The sequence below is a fragment of the Ruditapes philippinarum genome, unplaced genomic scaffold (genome assembly GCF_026571515.1).
Source record: "Ruditapes philippinarum isolate M1 unplaced genomic scaffold, ASM2657151v2 ctg20537_1_1_1_1, whole genome shotgun sequence".
Taxonomy (NCBI): Eukaryota; Metazoa; Mollusca; class Bivalvia; order Venerida; family Veneridae; genus Ruditapes; species Ruditapes philippinarum.
Window position 1 is genome coordinate 1 of NW_026866819.1, and position 13,016 is coordinate 13,016.

The 13,016-nt window shown below is 31.7% G+C and overlaps 2 protein-coding genes across 2 annotated transcripts; one reads left to right on the top strand and one right to left on the bottom strand.

The window, feature by feature from the left end:
• Positions 1-650: 650 nt before the first annotated feature.
• On the bottom strand, positions 651-3,328 carry LOC132733796 (dihydrolipoyllysine-residue acetyltransferase component of pyruvate dehydrogenase complex, mitochondrial-like; the record flags this gene model as incomplete). The annotated part of the gene is given in 2 exon segments (XM_060720476.1): positions 651-724; positions 3,064-3,328. Coding segments are annotated over 2 exon segments (193 nt in total), but the record flags the coding sequence as incomplete, so codon positions are not given.
• Positions 3,329-3,368: 40 nt separating this feature from the next.
• Positions 3,369-13,007, top strand: LOC132733795 (MORN repeat-containing protein 1-like; the record flags this gene model as incomplete). Its single annotated transcript, XM_060720474.1, is given in 5 exon segments — positions 3,369-3,517; positions 11,919-12,002; positions 12,245-12,411; positions 12,413-12,489; positions 12,947-13,007. Coding segments are annotated over 5 exon segments (399 nt in total), but the record flags the coding sequence as incomplete, so codon positions are not given.
• Positions 13,008-13,016: the final 9 nt, after the last annotated feature.

Below are 13,016 nucleotides of genomic sequence, written 5' to 3' on the forward strand. Positions count from 1 at the left end.
AATTAATATTACACATGTATTTATCATTATACATGTCCAATTCTTAATATTGATACATGTTCATGTAAATGTAGCAAAGAATATTGTATAAAGATTTTTTTTCTTTAAAATGCAAATAACTGATAATACTTCAGTGTGTGTATATCATTAGTTATAAAGATTTTTGACAGGTTATATGGCCCTATATAAATGATTATTTGAAAATAGGTTATACTGCTAACAACTATTTATATATACGACTGTATAACCTGTCAGCAATATTTATAATACAGCAAACTTCCTTTTTTAGAGAAAAAGTGAGATTTCTTCATAAACTGACGGTCACATAATTACTATATAATTGTCATGACTATCCAATAAACAGCTACAAAACATGCTTTTAAAAGAAATTGAATAGAAATCTCAAAATTTTCATTTTAAGGTCAACATAATTGTGTTTAACAAGACCTATCAATTTTTATCTCATCTTCTTTTTTACAGATGCTTTCTTTAAAATATGGTACAGTTATATATTATATTACTGCTACTCTATTTTAGTTTGTCTGGTTATTTCCTATAGTTTTGTATTTTCAAGAAAAAACAATGCCATATAGAGAAAAACATGTGACCTGATGTTTTGTTGACAAGAATACAACCTTTCAGTAAGTTACCTGAATAAAATCTTTTATGTGATATCCATGGTCTACTCTTTGATTGCAAATTCAAAACACTGGGACACTGGCAGCTGAAAATATAAAACATGTATGAATGTAACAAAATTCCTGTGTTCATCAATTGAATAAAATATTTCTTTTTATTTCACATTGAGACAGATAAAATAAATTAATATTTAGATTGTAATGCACCCGAGTTGATTATAACAACATTCCCCTCCCTGGCTTCAGCGGGAACTTTCACTTTTGGATTTTTATATCCCCACTCAATGCCCAAGAATGCTAAGTCTAACATACAGTACAGGACAGGAGAAACCCGCAAAGTTTGCAGTATGCTGGCCTGCTATCGCTAGAAACACAAAATTTCTTTTATTTCCTTTATAATGAAAACCCTGATGTTGACAATATCCAGTGGAATAAAATCACATCAATATTGTGCTAATAATTGCTGCAGTGATTTTTCCAACTTAATTGGGAAGAGGCCTTAGCCTCTTGATTTTGGGAAAAGTTATGGCTAAAATTGCTGATTGGGAAGTAAAAAATATATTTAAAGGTTAGATTTTTGGGAAAACTGCATGACTTTAAAGAAAATTTCAATTGGGAAGAGGCCTTTTTTCGGAATCTATTTATAATGAAAATCTATAAATTTAAAACAGTTATAGTAATTAAAGTTATAGCACCAGCCTTAATAAATAGATATTTCTGTATAAACTTGTGTATTTACTTATTTTTTTGCATGGACTTATTTGTACAATAATATTTAATCATTTTCTTAAAAAAGAAATCAAAAACTTATCGCTATTACACATCATTTAAGTGAATTCCCCAGAGCTAACATGTGGAATGTACAGAAATTACCAGAAAACTGTTTCGCTAGGTTTTTGAATCTGTGAATAATAAATTACTACCTTTGTTTCTTAACTCTAGCTAAAATACAAACAAGTACTAAATCTTAATTGAATTAAAACATCAGCGGTTGTAAAAGGTATAATTTTGTATTGTCTATCAAAATGGCTAAACCAGTTTGTAACGCTGAAATTGATTTCCCACCCATGTAATTAGATAAAACTTGTGTCAAGTCGGCAGAAGGGGAGTTGTGTTTCTTTAAAATGCATTGCATTCCTTATGTCCATTTAGTAAAGAGGTTATATTTGCCTTTATTTTTCAATTATTTATAGAATGTCAAGCTCCTGTGCTTACTGTATGAATAACCAGACAACATGACCTTTAGAGTCACAGTACCTATGCTCGACCAGCCCAGTGCTCGACCAATACTTCTATTTGTGTATGATTTATGCATTAAAGTGGAAAAACCCTGTGAGTTTGTGCTTGCTCTTTGTACCTGACCTGTAACCTCTACACCATGTACAAGTACTCCAAGTTTGGTAGAAGATAGGCCATTTTGCAGACAATATTAAACAGTACAAAAATACAATTTTATAATAAAAGTAGCAGTAAAAACTATCTAAAACACTGAAAAAATGATAATTTAGGGCAAATGTGGACAATATTTGTTAAATTGCCTTTACTTTTATGATTCCAATTGATTTCCATAGGAAAGGTGTTCAACAATTATCAAAACCCTGCTTTCCATAAAGGCAAGGGCTATGAACATGTAAACAAATATGGCATCCGTACGGAAACAAATCGGGAACACACCACTAAAAGCGTAGACCATTTGTATATTACACAATTATCAACTTAACTATGTTTGCAGAGTGATTTTATAAAAAAAAAAATGAGAATAAGTAATCTCAAACGCCCCAGTATATGTAAATTCCAAAACTCTTTATAAACACTTTATTTTGTCAATGTATAACATTTCCTTTGTATCATATTTGCTATCATATTTTTCAATCTATAGACAATAAAACATAAATGTTTCAAAATATTTTTTAAAATAGGAATTGTTGAAACATAAAAAGTCATATCTGTTTTTAAGAAATAAAAGTTCTGAATAGAGATAAACCACCTGGTCGAGCACTGGTTTGTTTTGTCTGAAAAATATAGTGGTTTTATACCCTATATCCAACTCCGTGGTAAATTGTATCCTAATCTGTGTTATTAAAACGCTTTAGCTTATTGTGAGTTTGAAAGGTCCAGCTTTGTAACAAAAATAAGTTTCCCAGCAAACCTTTTGTTCTGAAAGAGTTTTTATGTGATTTTGTGAAAAACTGGTTGAGCACTGGTACGGTGACTCTATTTAATTTTCTTGGCATTTTAGCTACATTTACAGATTCTACAATTAAAAGTATAAGAATTATTAAACTATGTTTATATGAAAGAGTCACCAGTTATAAGTATAGTTCATACAGAATAAACATCAATTAATACCGACGCATTTGAACCCCAAAAAATAATAACAAATACGGTCGCGGATATATGTGACATTATAACAATTTGCTCTTACTATGCTCGACTATCTTTATTGCAGATGTTTGTTTTGTTCAAATGGATAGCACATGCTAGTGCCCGTCTTTGCGAACATCTTTGAATCACCTGTCGTGCTGCAAACGCTGGCCGAAACATTTTTATATTTGGAGCAAACTGCCCCAGTGACCGTCAGAAATCCTTGGTTAGTTTCGATTGTTGACCTTCATTTTCATTTTAAACAAATTTAAGAAAATAATGATTCTGCACAATTAAAAAATACAGTGGTAGTTTATTTATAAATATAAAGCTGTTTAAATAAGAAAATGAAAATAAATCGTTTGGAAAATATTCGGATAAAATGCTAGCTTCTCACGTGACTCCATGACAACGTTTGCAAATGGCTGCGCCCATGGTCTTTTATTAAATTTCACTTTAAGTTGATATTTCTTTGTTATTTACGGACAAAAATTACAGTTTAACAATGCCAGGAGGTAACAAACATATTAGATAATATGATTATTTATATCAGGCAATTATAGTTATGTTATAATTTATGGTATTAAGGAATTGATACGAAATGAACGATTCGTCCTACTGACTACTCGTACCATAAATGATTAAACAAGTAAATTAATGACGATTTACCTGAGGATCTTTCTATTTAAGAGATGCTGTTTACCCTAATCAGAAATCAATCTCATTACTTTTATGACCACCATACTATGAAATTAGGCAAAGCCTATGAACAAGGAAGTCGTTGAAAATTCTTTTCATTTTTTCTTTTTAAAGGTGTAATTCGGTATTTCATGCACTGCTTCCGTTTTCACTTGGAACACTTAACGTTTATTATTAATCCGATAAGTTATCAGAATTCACAGTATTTTATCATTGAGTTACTTTGTAAATGGTGGCGCATAACTAGAACTGACACTGGAAATTTAATTGATAGGTTTAGAATTCTATGTTTTAAATGTTTTTTTTATTTGATTTTCTTTTAAATATACACCTGTAGTCTATAGCCATACAAGCCAAAGAGCAGGCCCGGACTTTGAGTTCCCCGTATTAATCTTGTTTAAAATTGCCGGGTAACACAAAGATTTTAGTGTTTAAATGTAGATATATTTGCATTCTTAATTTTACATCAGTCATTAAGTTTATCACTTTAATGGCTGTAGACAACTTGTAGACTATAGCATTTGATTCCCGGTATAATATAGTCTTGCACACTTTTAAATCAAAACCAGTGCAGACTGGAGACCTTAATTGGTAACTATATCATCTCTTATCCTGCCAGCCAGTAAACAAATGGATAAAAAGATTGATTTTATTTTATTTTTTTATGTAAACTTTTAACTGGCCAACATACGTTTTCTTGTTTGAGTTTGTTTCATTATTAGTGTCAATTTCAAATGTACATTGAATTAAGCTATGTTTTATGTTATATAGCACTATTTTTTATTTGTAATTGCATGCACATAGTTTTAGAATATATATATGTTTGTTTTTCTTACAGAGGACATAGCAGGTATTAGATGTGTTGTTATCTATCCAGAAACTTGTTAATTCTGTTGCTTGGAAGAGAAAAACTGTTATATTGTTACTAGTTTTGTCACTGTTAAAGGCTGTCAGATTGATCATTCAGTAAAACAGACTTTTTAAAAAGTCAACAAATGTATCAGATATTTTGTCAAAATTAATATTTTAATAGACTGAAAAAAAACCCAGAGCAAAAACACCACAAAAAATTTAATAATCTTACTTTTTTAAGTGATATGTATATATATATATATATTATGAATATAATATTCCAGTCAAATTTCACGGTATACTGGTTATATTTATTGTCTGTTTGAAAGAACTTTCTGTAATATGTATGATATATATAATTTCTATACTTTTAGTACTGTTGGACTATGATGAAAAGTATGACTGAAAAATAATATTCAAATGATAAATGGTCCATGATAGTATCTGTAGTCTTTAAAAGGGAAGTTTAAATGTTCCACATTAAAGCTAAAAAGTAAAATTGCAAAATAATGTTGATGAATTTGACCCTAAAGGTACTCCACTGAGATTTTTTTTACATGGCGGGACTTGAAATATTATTTTGCCTTTTGATGTAGGTCTAGACCATTAAATGAAAGTGTGCAAAATTTCAGATCATTCTCTCTCTCCATTTTTTCCAGAATAATAATAAATATTCTTATTGTCGAAAATGACCCAAAATTGCAATGCTTAAAATTTCACTCAAATAGGCCAAAGCTAAGATTAGAGGACAAAAATATGATTTTCAATTTTTGGCCGGGTTGCACTGGTGCAAATCCGGGTTAATAGTATGGTGAATGTCGGGCGGCGGGGGGCGGGCAGGCGGGCGGGGAAAATATTTTTCGTAACAGTTTTCTCAGCAACTGCTTATCACAGCCTCTTGATATTTGGCATACCAGCATTGACACATGGTCCCATACCGTGGGAGTCAATTTCAGGTCTGTCGCTCCTCCACTTCCTGTTTATCCACGTAGTTAAATTAGTTAGATTTTTTTGACATTAGATGGTCAATGGTAGGAAATTTTCGTAACAGTTTTCTCAGCAACTACTTATCACAGCCTCTCTGATATTTGGCATACAGCATTGACACATGGTCCCATACCGTGTGGATTTCAAATTTCAGGATCTGTCGCTCATCCACTTCCTGTTTATCCACTTAGTTAAATTAGTTAGATTTTTGACATTAATGGTCAATGGTAGGAAAATTTTCGTAACAGTTTTCTCAGCAACTACTTAATCAGTCAGCCTCTTGATATTTGGCATACAGCATTGACACATGGTCCCATACCGTGGGATTGGATTTCAGGTCTGTCGCTCATACCACTTCCTGTTTATCCACTTAGTATAAAATTAATTTTTATAATTTGTAAGGATTTTTTCTATTTTTTTTTTTTTTTTTTTTTTTATATCTTTATTTTCTTTTATTATTATATTTTAATATTATTTAATTGTTGGAATTTTCAACATTAATGGTAATGGTAAATTTTCGTAACAGTTTTCTATGCAACTAACTTATCACAGCCTCTTGATATTTGGCATAACAGCATTGACACATGGTCCCATACCGTGGGATTAACAAGTTTTCAGGTCTGTCGCTCCTCCACTTCCTGTTTATCCACTTAGTTAAATTAGTTAGATTTTAATTGACATTAATGGTCAATGGTAGGAAATTTTCGTAACAAAGTTTTCTCAGCAACTACTTATCACAGCCTCTTGATATTTAGGCATACAGCATTGACACATTGTACCCATACCGTGGGAGTCAATTTCAGGTCTGTCGCTCCTCCACTTCCTGTTTATCCACTTAGTTAAATTAGTTAGATTTTTTGACATTAATGGTCAATGGTAGGATAAATTTTTCGTAACAGTTTTCTATGCAACTACTTATCACAGCCTCTTGATATTTGGCATACAGCATTGACACATGGTCCCATACCGTGGGATTCAATTTCAGGTCTGTCGCTCTTCCACTTCCTGTTTATCCACTTAGTTAAATTAGTTAGATTTTTTGACATTAATGGTCAATGGTAGGAAATTTTACGTAACAGTGTTTCTCAGCAACTACTTTATCACAGCCTCTTGATATTTGGCATACAGCATTGACACATGGTCCCATACCGTGGGAGTCAATTTCAGGTCTGTCGCTCCTCCACTTCCTGTTTATCCACTTAGTTAAATTAGTTAGATTTTTTGACATTAATGGTCAATGGTAGGAAATTTTCGTAACAGTTTTCTCAGCAACTACTTATCACAGCCTCTTGATATTTGGCATACAGCATTGACACATGGTCCCATACCGTGGGAGTCAATTTCAGGTCTGTCGCTCCTCCACTTCCTGTTTATCCACTTAGTTAAAATTAGTTAGTATTTTTTGACATTAATGGTCAATGGTAGGAAATTTTTCGTAACAGTTTTCTCAGCAACTACTTATCACAGCCTCTTGATATTTGGCATACAGCATTGACACACATGGTCCCATACCGTGGGATTGGATTTCAGGTCTGTCGCTCATCCACTTCCTGTTTTATCCACTTAGTTAAATTAGTTGGATTTTTCAACATTAATGGTCAATGGTAGGAAATTTTCGTAACAGTTTTCTCAGCAACTACTTATCACAGCCTCTTGATTATTTGGCATACAGCATTGACACATGGTCCCATACCGTGGGAGTCAATTTCAGGTCTGTCGCTCCTCCACTTCCTGTTTATCCACTTAGTTAAATTAGTTAGATTTTTTGACATTAATGGTCAATGGTAGGAAATTTTCGTAACAGTTTTCTCAGCAACTACTTATCACAGCCTCTTGATATTTGGCATACAGCATTGACACATGGTCCCATACCGTGGGATTGGATTTCAGGTCTGTCGCTCATCCACTTCCTGTTTATCCACTTAGTTAAATTAGTTAGATTTTCGACATTAGTGCGTCAATGGTAGGAAATTTTCGTAACAGTTTTCTCAGCAACTACTTATCACAGCCTCTTGAAATTTGGCATGCAGCATAATGACACATGGTCCCATACTGTGGGATTCGATTTCAAGTCTGCAGCTCCACTTCCTGTTCACATTAATGGTCAATGGTAGGAAATTTTCGTAACATTTTTCTCAGAAACTACTTATCACAGCCTCTTGATATTTGGCATTACAGCATTGACACATGGTCCCATACTGTGGGATTCGATTATAGGTGTGTAGCTAATCCACTTCCTGTTTACCTACTGAATTTAAATTTTCGACATTAATGGGTCTGTGGAAAAAAATTTTCGTAACATCACAGCCTCATGATATTTGGTGTACAAATGCAAACCGGCCTTTTCTGTCTTTGACCCATTTCTCAGTATATTTCTTAATTATCTTTTGTATAATCTTTCTTTCATAAGTGCCCCAGTTGATCTTTGTAAGAAATCATTTGATTTTGGGCTTTTGGGCCTTAAAGTGGAGTTCCTTTCATGTTGAACCCATAGTCTCTTCTCTTCTCTTCAGATTAACACAGAGGTAAATACTGATAAACTTGAACTTCTTTCATGACTTATATAATACTTTAATACAGTCTGAAAAACAAACAACAAACTACCCTTTTATTGTGCCTTTGAAATTCCAACACAGTTCCCTGGCATTCACATTGAAATATTTATTAAGGAACTATGTGGTCAAGTGTTTTAATATGTTGCTTTTAATTTGCATTACTTATCACAGAATTTCAGTTTGGATCAATTTGAATAATTTAAACTTTGATGAAAAAATTCAGCAAGCTTACTGGAGGTAATGGAGGTTCTACAACACATATGTGCTGGTCAAATGATCGAAATAGTGGCACTAAACGTTTTCTTTTATAAAAGATAAAAGAGATGAAGTCCATTAAAATGACTATAACAATCTTCATGTTATTTCCCTACCAAAATTAGTATAAAAAAAACAATATAAGAGTTGAATCAAGTAACATCTTTAAAGTTAACGTGTCGTAGCCTGGTATCGGAGAACTAAGTTTGATCTTAACTGTAAATTGCCCAGTATAGTAGAAAGTACAACCCCTGCAGAGGGAGACCCTTTGTAGAGCAAATTAACGTCTCTTTACTAAATGCAGTAACAATTTTTACCAAAACAAAACTTCAAAACTTATAGATATAAAAGATCTTTAGAGCAATACCTCACAGCAATATCCAAAACTGTAGTTGTCTCCCACAGAGTGTTGCTCTGCAAAGGTGGTACTAAAGTTAGTTATAACTCCTTCATCAAACATTGTTTTAGGTTTGATAGATATAAATGTATGTATCTCAACAATCTGATAAGTTAAATTTTATTAGAATGAAAATATGGCATAAGATTATGATTTTCACTGTCAGTGTTCAGTGTTGAAATGTTTTATTTAACAAACAGATGTTGTATAGAATTCTGTAAAGATGTGTTGTTTTTTGTCTTTGGTATATACATAAGAACATGTATTCATAATTCATTTCTAATGTTTTGCCATTAGAATTATTGATTAACAATAAAGAATACTTATATTTTTCATTTTGTAGTTCATATACTAACTCTAACACTTTTTTATTGAGCTTCAAGTAATCAAATTCATTCCAAGGAACTTTTTACAATGATGTTATCAATTCATATCCAGTTGGGGAATGTCACCATGGCTGATAAGTTAAAGTGACTGCCTCTCAGACTTCAAACCTCTTGCCCCTCACCTGCTGTTGGTTCAAAGTCTGCAAAGATTTGATGCTTTCTTGTGAAGAAGTTTATAATCCACAACAGTTGATGGTTGACTGCTCACATGGCTTTATCTGCTATTTTTTTTATTTATTTTTTTTGCAAACCATAAAACAAGATTGGTGACCCCCAATTATCTTTTTTAGGCGAATCAGTTATTCTAAAATCATGCAAAATCTAAATAAATTCTATAAATCAATTTTTAATCTGAATTGCAAAAACTTTAAGTTTCATTTCTTATTTTACTTTACTTATAAATTCGTAACTAAATTGTATGATGGGGTATTATGATAAAAGTATCATAATTTAAGTTACCAAAATATATTGTCTTGATACTCTGTAGGTGAGATAGATTTTACGGTACTCCACTTCACAATTTTTTGCCCCTTGTATGTTGAATATTCCTCCTTGCAAGGTAATTTCTTCTAAATTTTTGTATTAAGCAAATTAATACAAAGAGTTGGAAAGAAGAGAAACTTCCTGTTCTTTCCTGCTTATGATTCTTTTACCCCGGCAGCCTTTGCAATATCCTGGTCAAGGGTCAGATGCTATTCCCAGACTGACAGATATAAGATAATCTAACATTACTTTTATGGTAGCAGTATTATATATAACATTCTGTATTTCTGACACACTGCTACTGTTTGATCATATAGAGGATATTCAAGTTTTTTCTATAAATACATGATTTATTTTCATCGAGTGGTATGAAAATAAATATTTCATGAGTGGCGGTAGCCACGAGTGAAATATGGTAATTTTCATGCCACAAGATGAAAATAAATCATGTATTTATAGAAAAAACTTGAATTTTCTGTTTCTTATGTACATATTTCTCTTTTTTGCGATAAAAATTGAAAAACTTTCCCTTAAATTTTGTGTACCAGTTGGTAGAATTTAAAAGAAAGTAGTCCGGCAAGACACCAGTGAAAATACGGAAAATATGTTTCACTGCAGTGAAAAATAAATTTTTACAGTGAAAATACGGAAAATGAAAATACGCATTTTATTTCATCAATATTTCTCAATTTTTCATTTATAAGTATATAATAAAATTCTTTATTTATACTTTTTTTATCTTTATTATATTCTCTGATCTAAGGCTGATTACCTATATAGAGGATAATAAATGAGTGTAGGTTTAATACTGAATTTATTGAATGAGTTGAATAAAACAATATTATGCTAGCCCCTGGTGAGCATAATATTGTTTTATTCAACAAGTTCATAAATTAAGTATTGAATCTACACGAATATGATATTCTATTTGTCATATTAAATTATTCATAAGATAAGAACCATAAACAGTTAAAAATAGCCATTTTTCATTGAAGCACCTATTGTAATTGTAACGCTAACATTAACATGCTTTAACGCTTGTTTATGTGATAAAATGATTTATTGCATCTAAGTACCATTAAATGACTCATTGTTAAATAATATTTTCTTCTTTTAGTCATGAAATTTAAATGCAACAAGAATTTTGACAACCGTAGAAATATGTGTAAAATTTTATGGTCAAACAGTGGTGTTTTTGACATTTGTGTAAATTAATATTATTATATGCTCTCATTTTACATCTTCACTCATTAAAAAACTGATTAAATCTTTGTTTTTTATATATATAATTCTCATGCAAAAATCTAGTTTTTATTTAAAAGAAATATATATAAAGGTATTACAATTGTATTATAAATTTCACATATCATTTACGAGTAACAGCTTTTCATGTAATATCTGTACATTTTTCCTTAGCGTTAAGATATTTCATAAAATGATAACTTACAATTCTGTAAATACAAATTATTATCTAAAGATCATTATAATCATTTAGAAGAGGTAACCATAATTCAGAGGCTTAATGCTCAATAACTTATATCATGTGCTCAAGTTTAAACTTTATTTATATATAGCTATTTATATACATTAACCCTTTCGCTGCCAGAGGGTTATTGTTTTATTGTTCACCTATTTGCCAGAGGATTTTCTAAGAAATTACTATATTATTAATTAATATAATTATTATTATTTGTTATTAGTATTATAATAATTATATATGTTTTCTAAATCTGTTAATCTTATAATAATAATTATTGTCTTTATGGTATAATTTTCTTTATTATTATTTATTATTATTACTATTATTATTATTAATTTATTATTATTACTATTATTATTATAGAAACAGCTAAAGCCGTCCATATGGCAAATACGCCGAAAATAACAGGGACGGCTTAAGCCGTCCCTATGGCAGTGAAAGGGTTAATCATACAATTATAAATTAGAAGATACAAATAAAAAGTTTAGTATGTGTCAAGTGTTCATGGTTAATTTACATCTTTACACATACCATTTTATTATAATACTCATTGGATGTTATCCAGAACTCAAAACTTGTGGCATAATTTCCCCTCTAATCCCAGGGTACAAACAAATGACTGTTACCTTAATAAATTAATGCTTCATGGTGCATGTACTACTGCTCACAATAGAGTGATCAAGAATTGCACTTATTTTTGTTACATTTATTGTATCTGTAAACATTTGTTAGTTATAATCCCGGGATTAAATGGGAATTTATATCCACATAAAATTATGCTACCAGTTTCAAATGATCTCTTTTTACTATTGTCTGTTACAGAGAAAAAAGGACAGAAGAAAGTGGAAGATGGTCCACCTGCCATTCTGTCAGGAACTTTTGTGTTCCCAAATGGAGACAAATACGGTAAATAATAGTCAATGCTATTCCTTGTAAATATACTTTAAAGATGTGTCTTTAAAGGCAGGGTTTTTTTAAAAAGGTTTTCAAGTTATATCAAAGAATCACCACACATTTTGTGTGTCACGGGGTGCTCGCATCTAGATAAGTAATTTTCTTAATGTTAATTTAGTTATCATATGTAGCATACAATGTTTTTAAAAGATTTAGTGATGGTAATGTATCTAAAATTTTAACTTTGATTACAGAGGGTGAATACATTCAAGAAGATGGCAGTTATCATCAGAAGCGGGCAAGGTGTTCATACAACAAAACTGACGGCAGTGTTTATGACGGTGAATGGGCAAATGGACAAAATGAATGGAATGGCAAATTGTCACATCATTTGGCTCATTCTATACAGGGAGAATTTGTCAAACAACCAGTTCCACGGCCATGGAGTTTATACATGGCCCAATGGCTCCAGCTACGAAGGAGAATTTCATGAAAATAGGTAAAGTATAGACCATAGTTTTACCTATATAGGTGACAAAGCTGATTACTTGATTAGCTTAAAGTAAAATGAACTTTATTTTATTCAGGCATCATCATTTGAGCGGTGTCATGACAAAACCAACATAATGGGTTTGCGACCAGCATGGATACAGACCAGCCTCAAATCCGCGCAGTCTGATCAGGATCCATGCTGTTCGCTATCAGTTTCTCTACTTGTAATAGAGTTGGTAAGCGAACAGCATGGATCCTGATCAGACTGCACGGATGCGCAGGCTGGTCTGGATCCATGCTGGTCGCAAACCCATTATGTTGGTTTTGTCGTGACGCGGCTCATTTGTTTTTTGGTACATGACTAATTATGATTCATGGACTTGTCCAGCTTTAATTTTTTTGGAACTGTTCATTATGAATTTTGTAGATATCAAGCTGATGTCTTTATTTTAACATTATTTCAGATTAGAGGGTAAAGGCAATTTTACAGACACAGAAAATCAGATGTGGACCGGACCAGTCCGCGTACAAAGC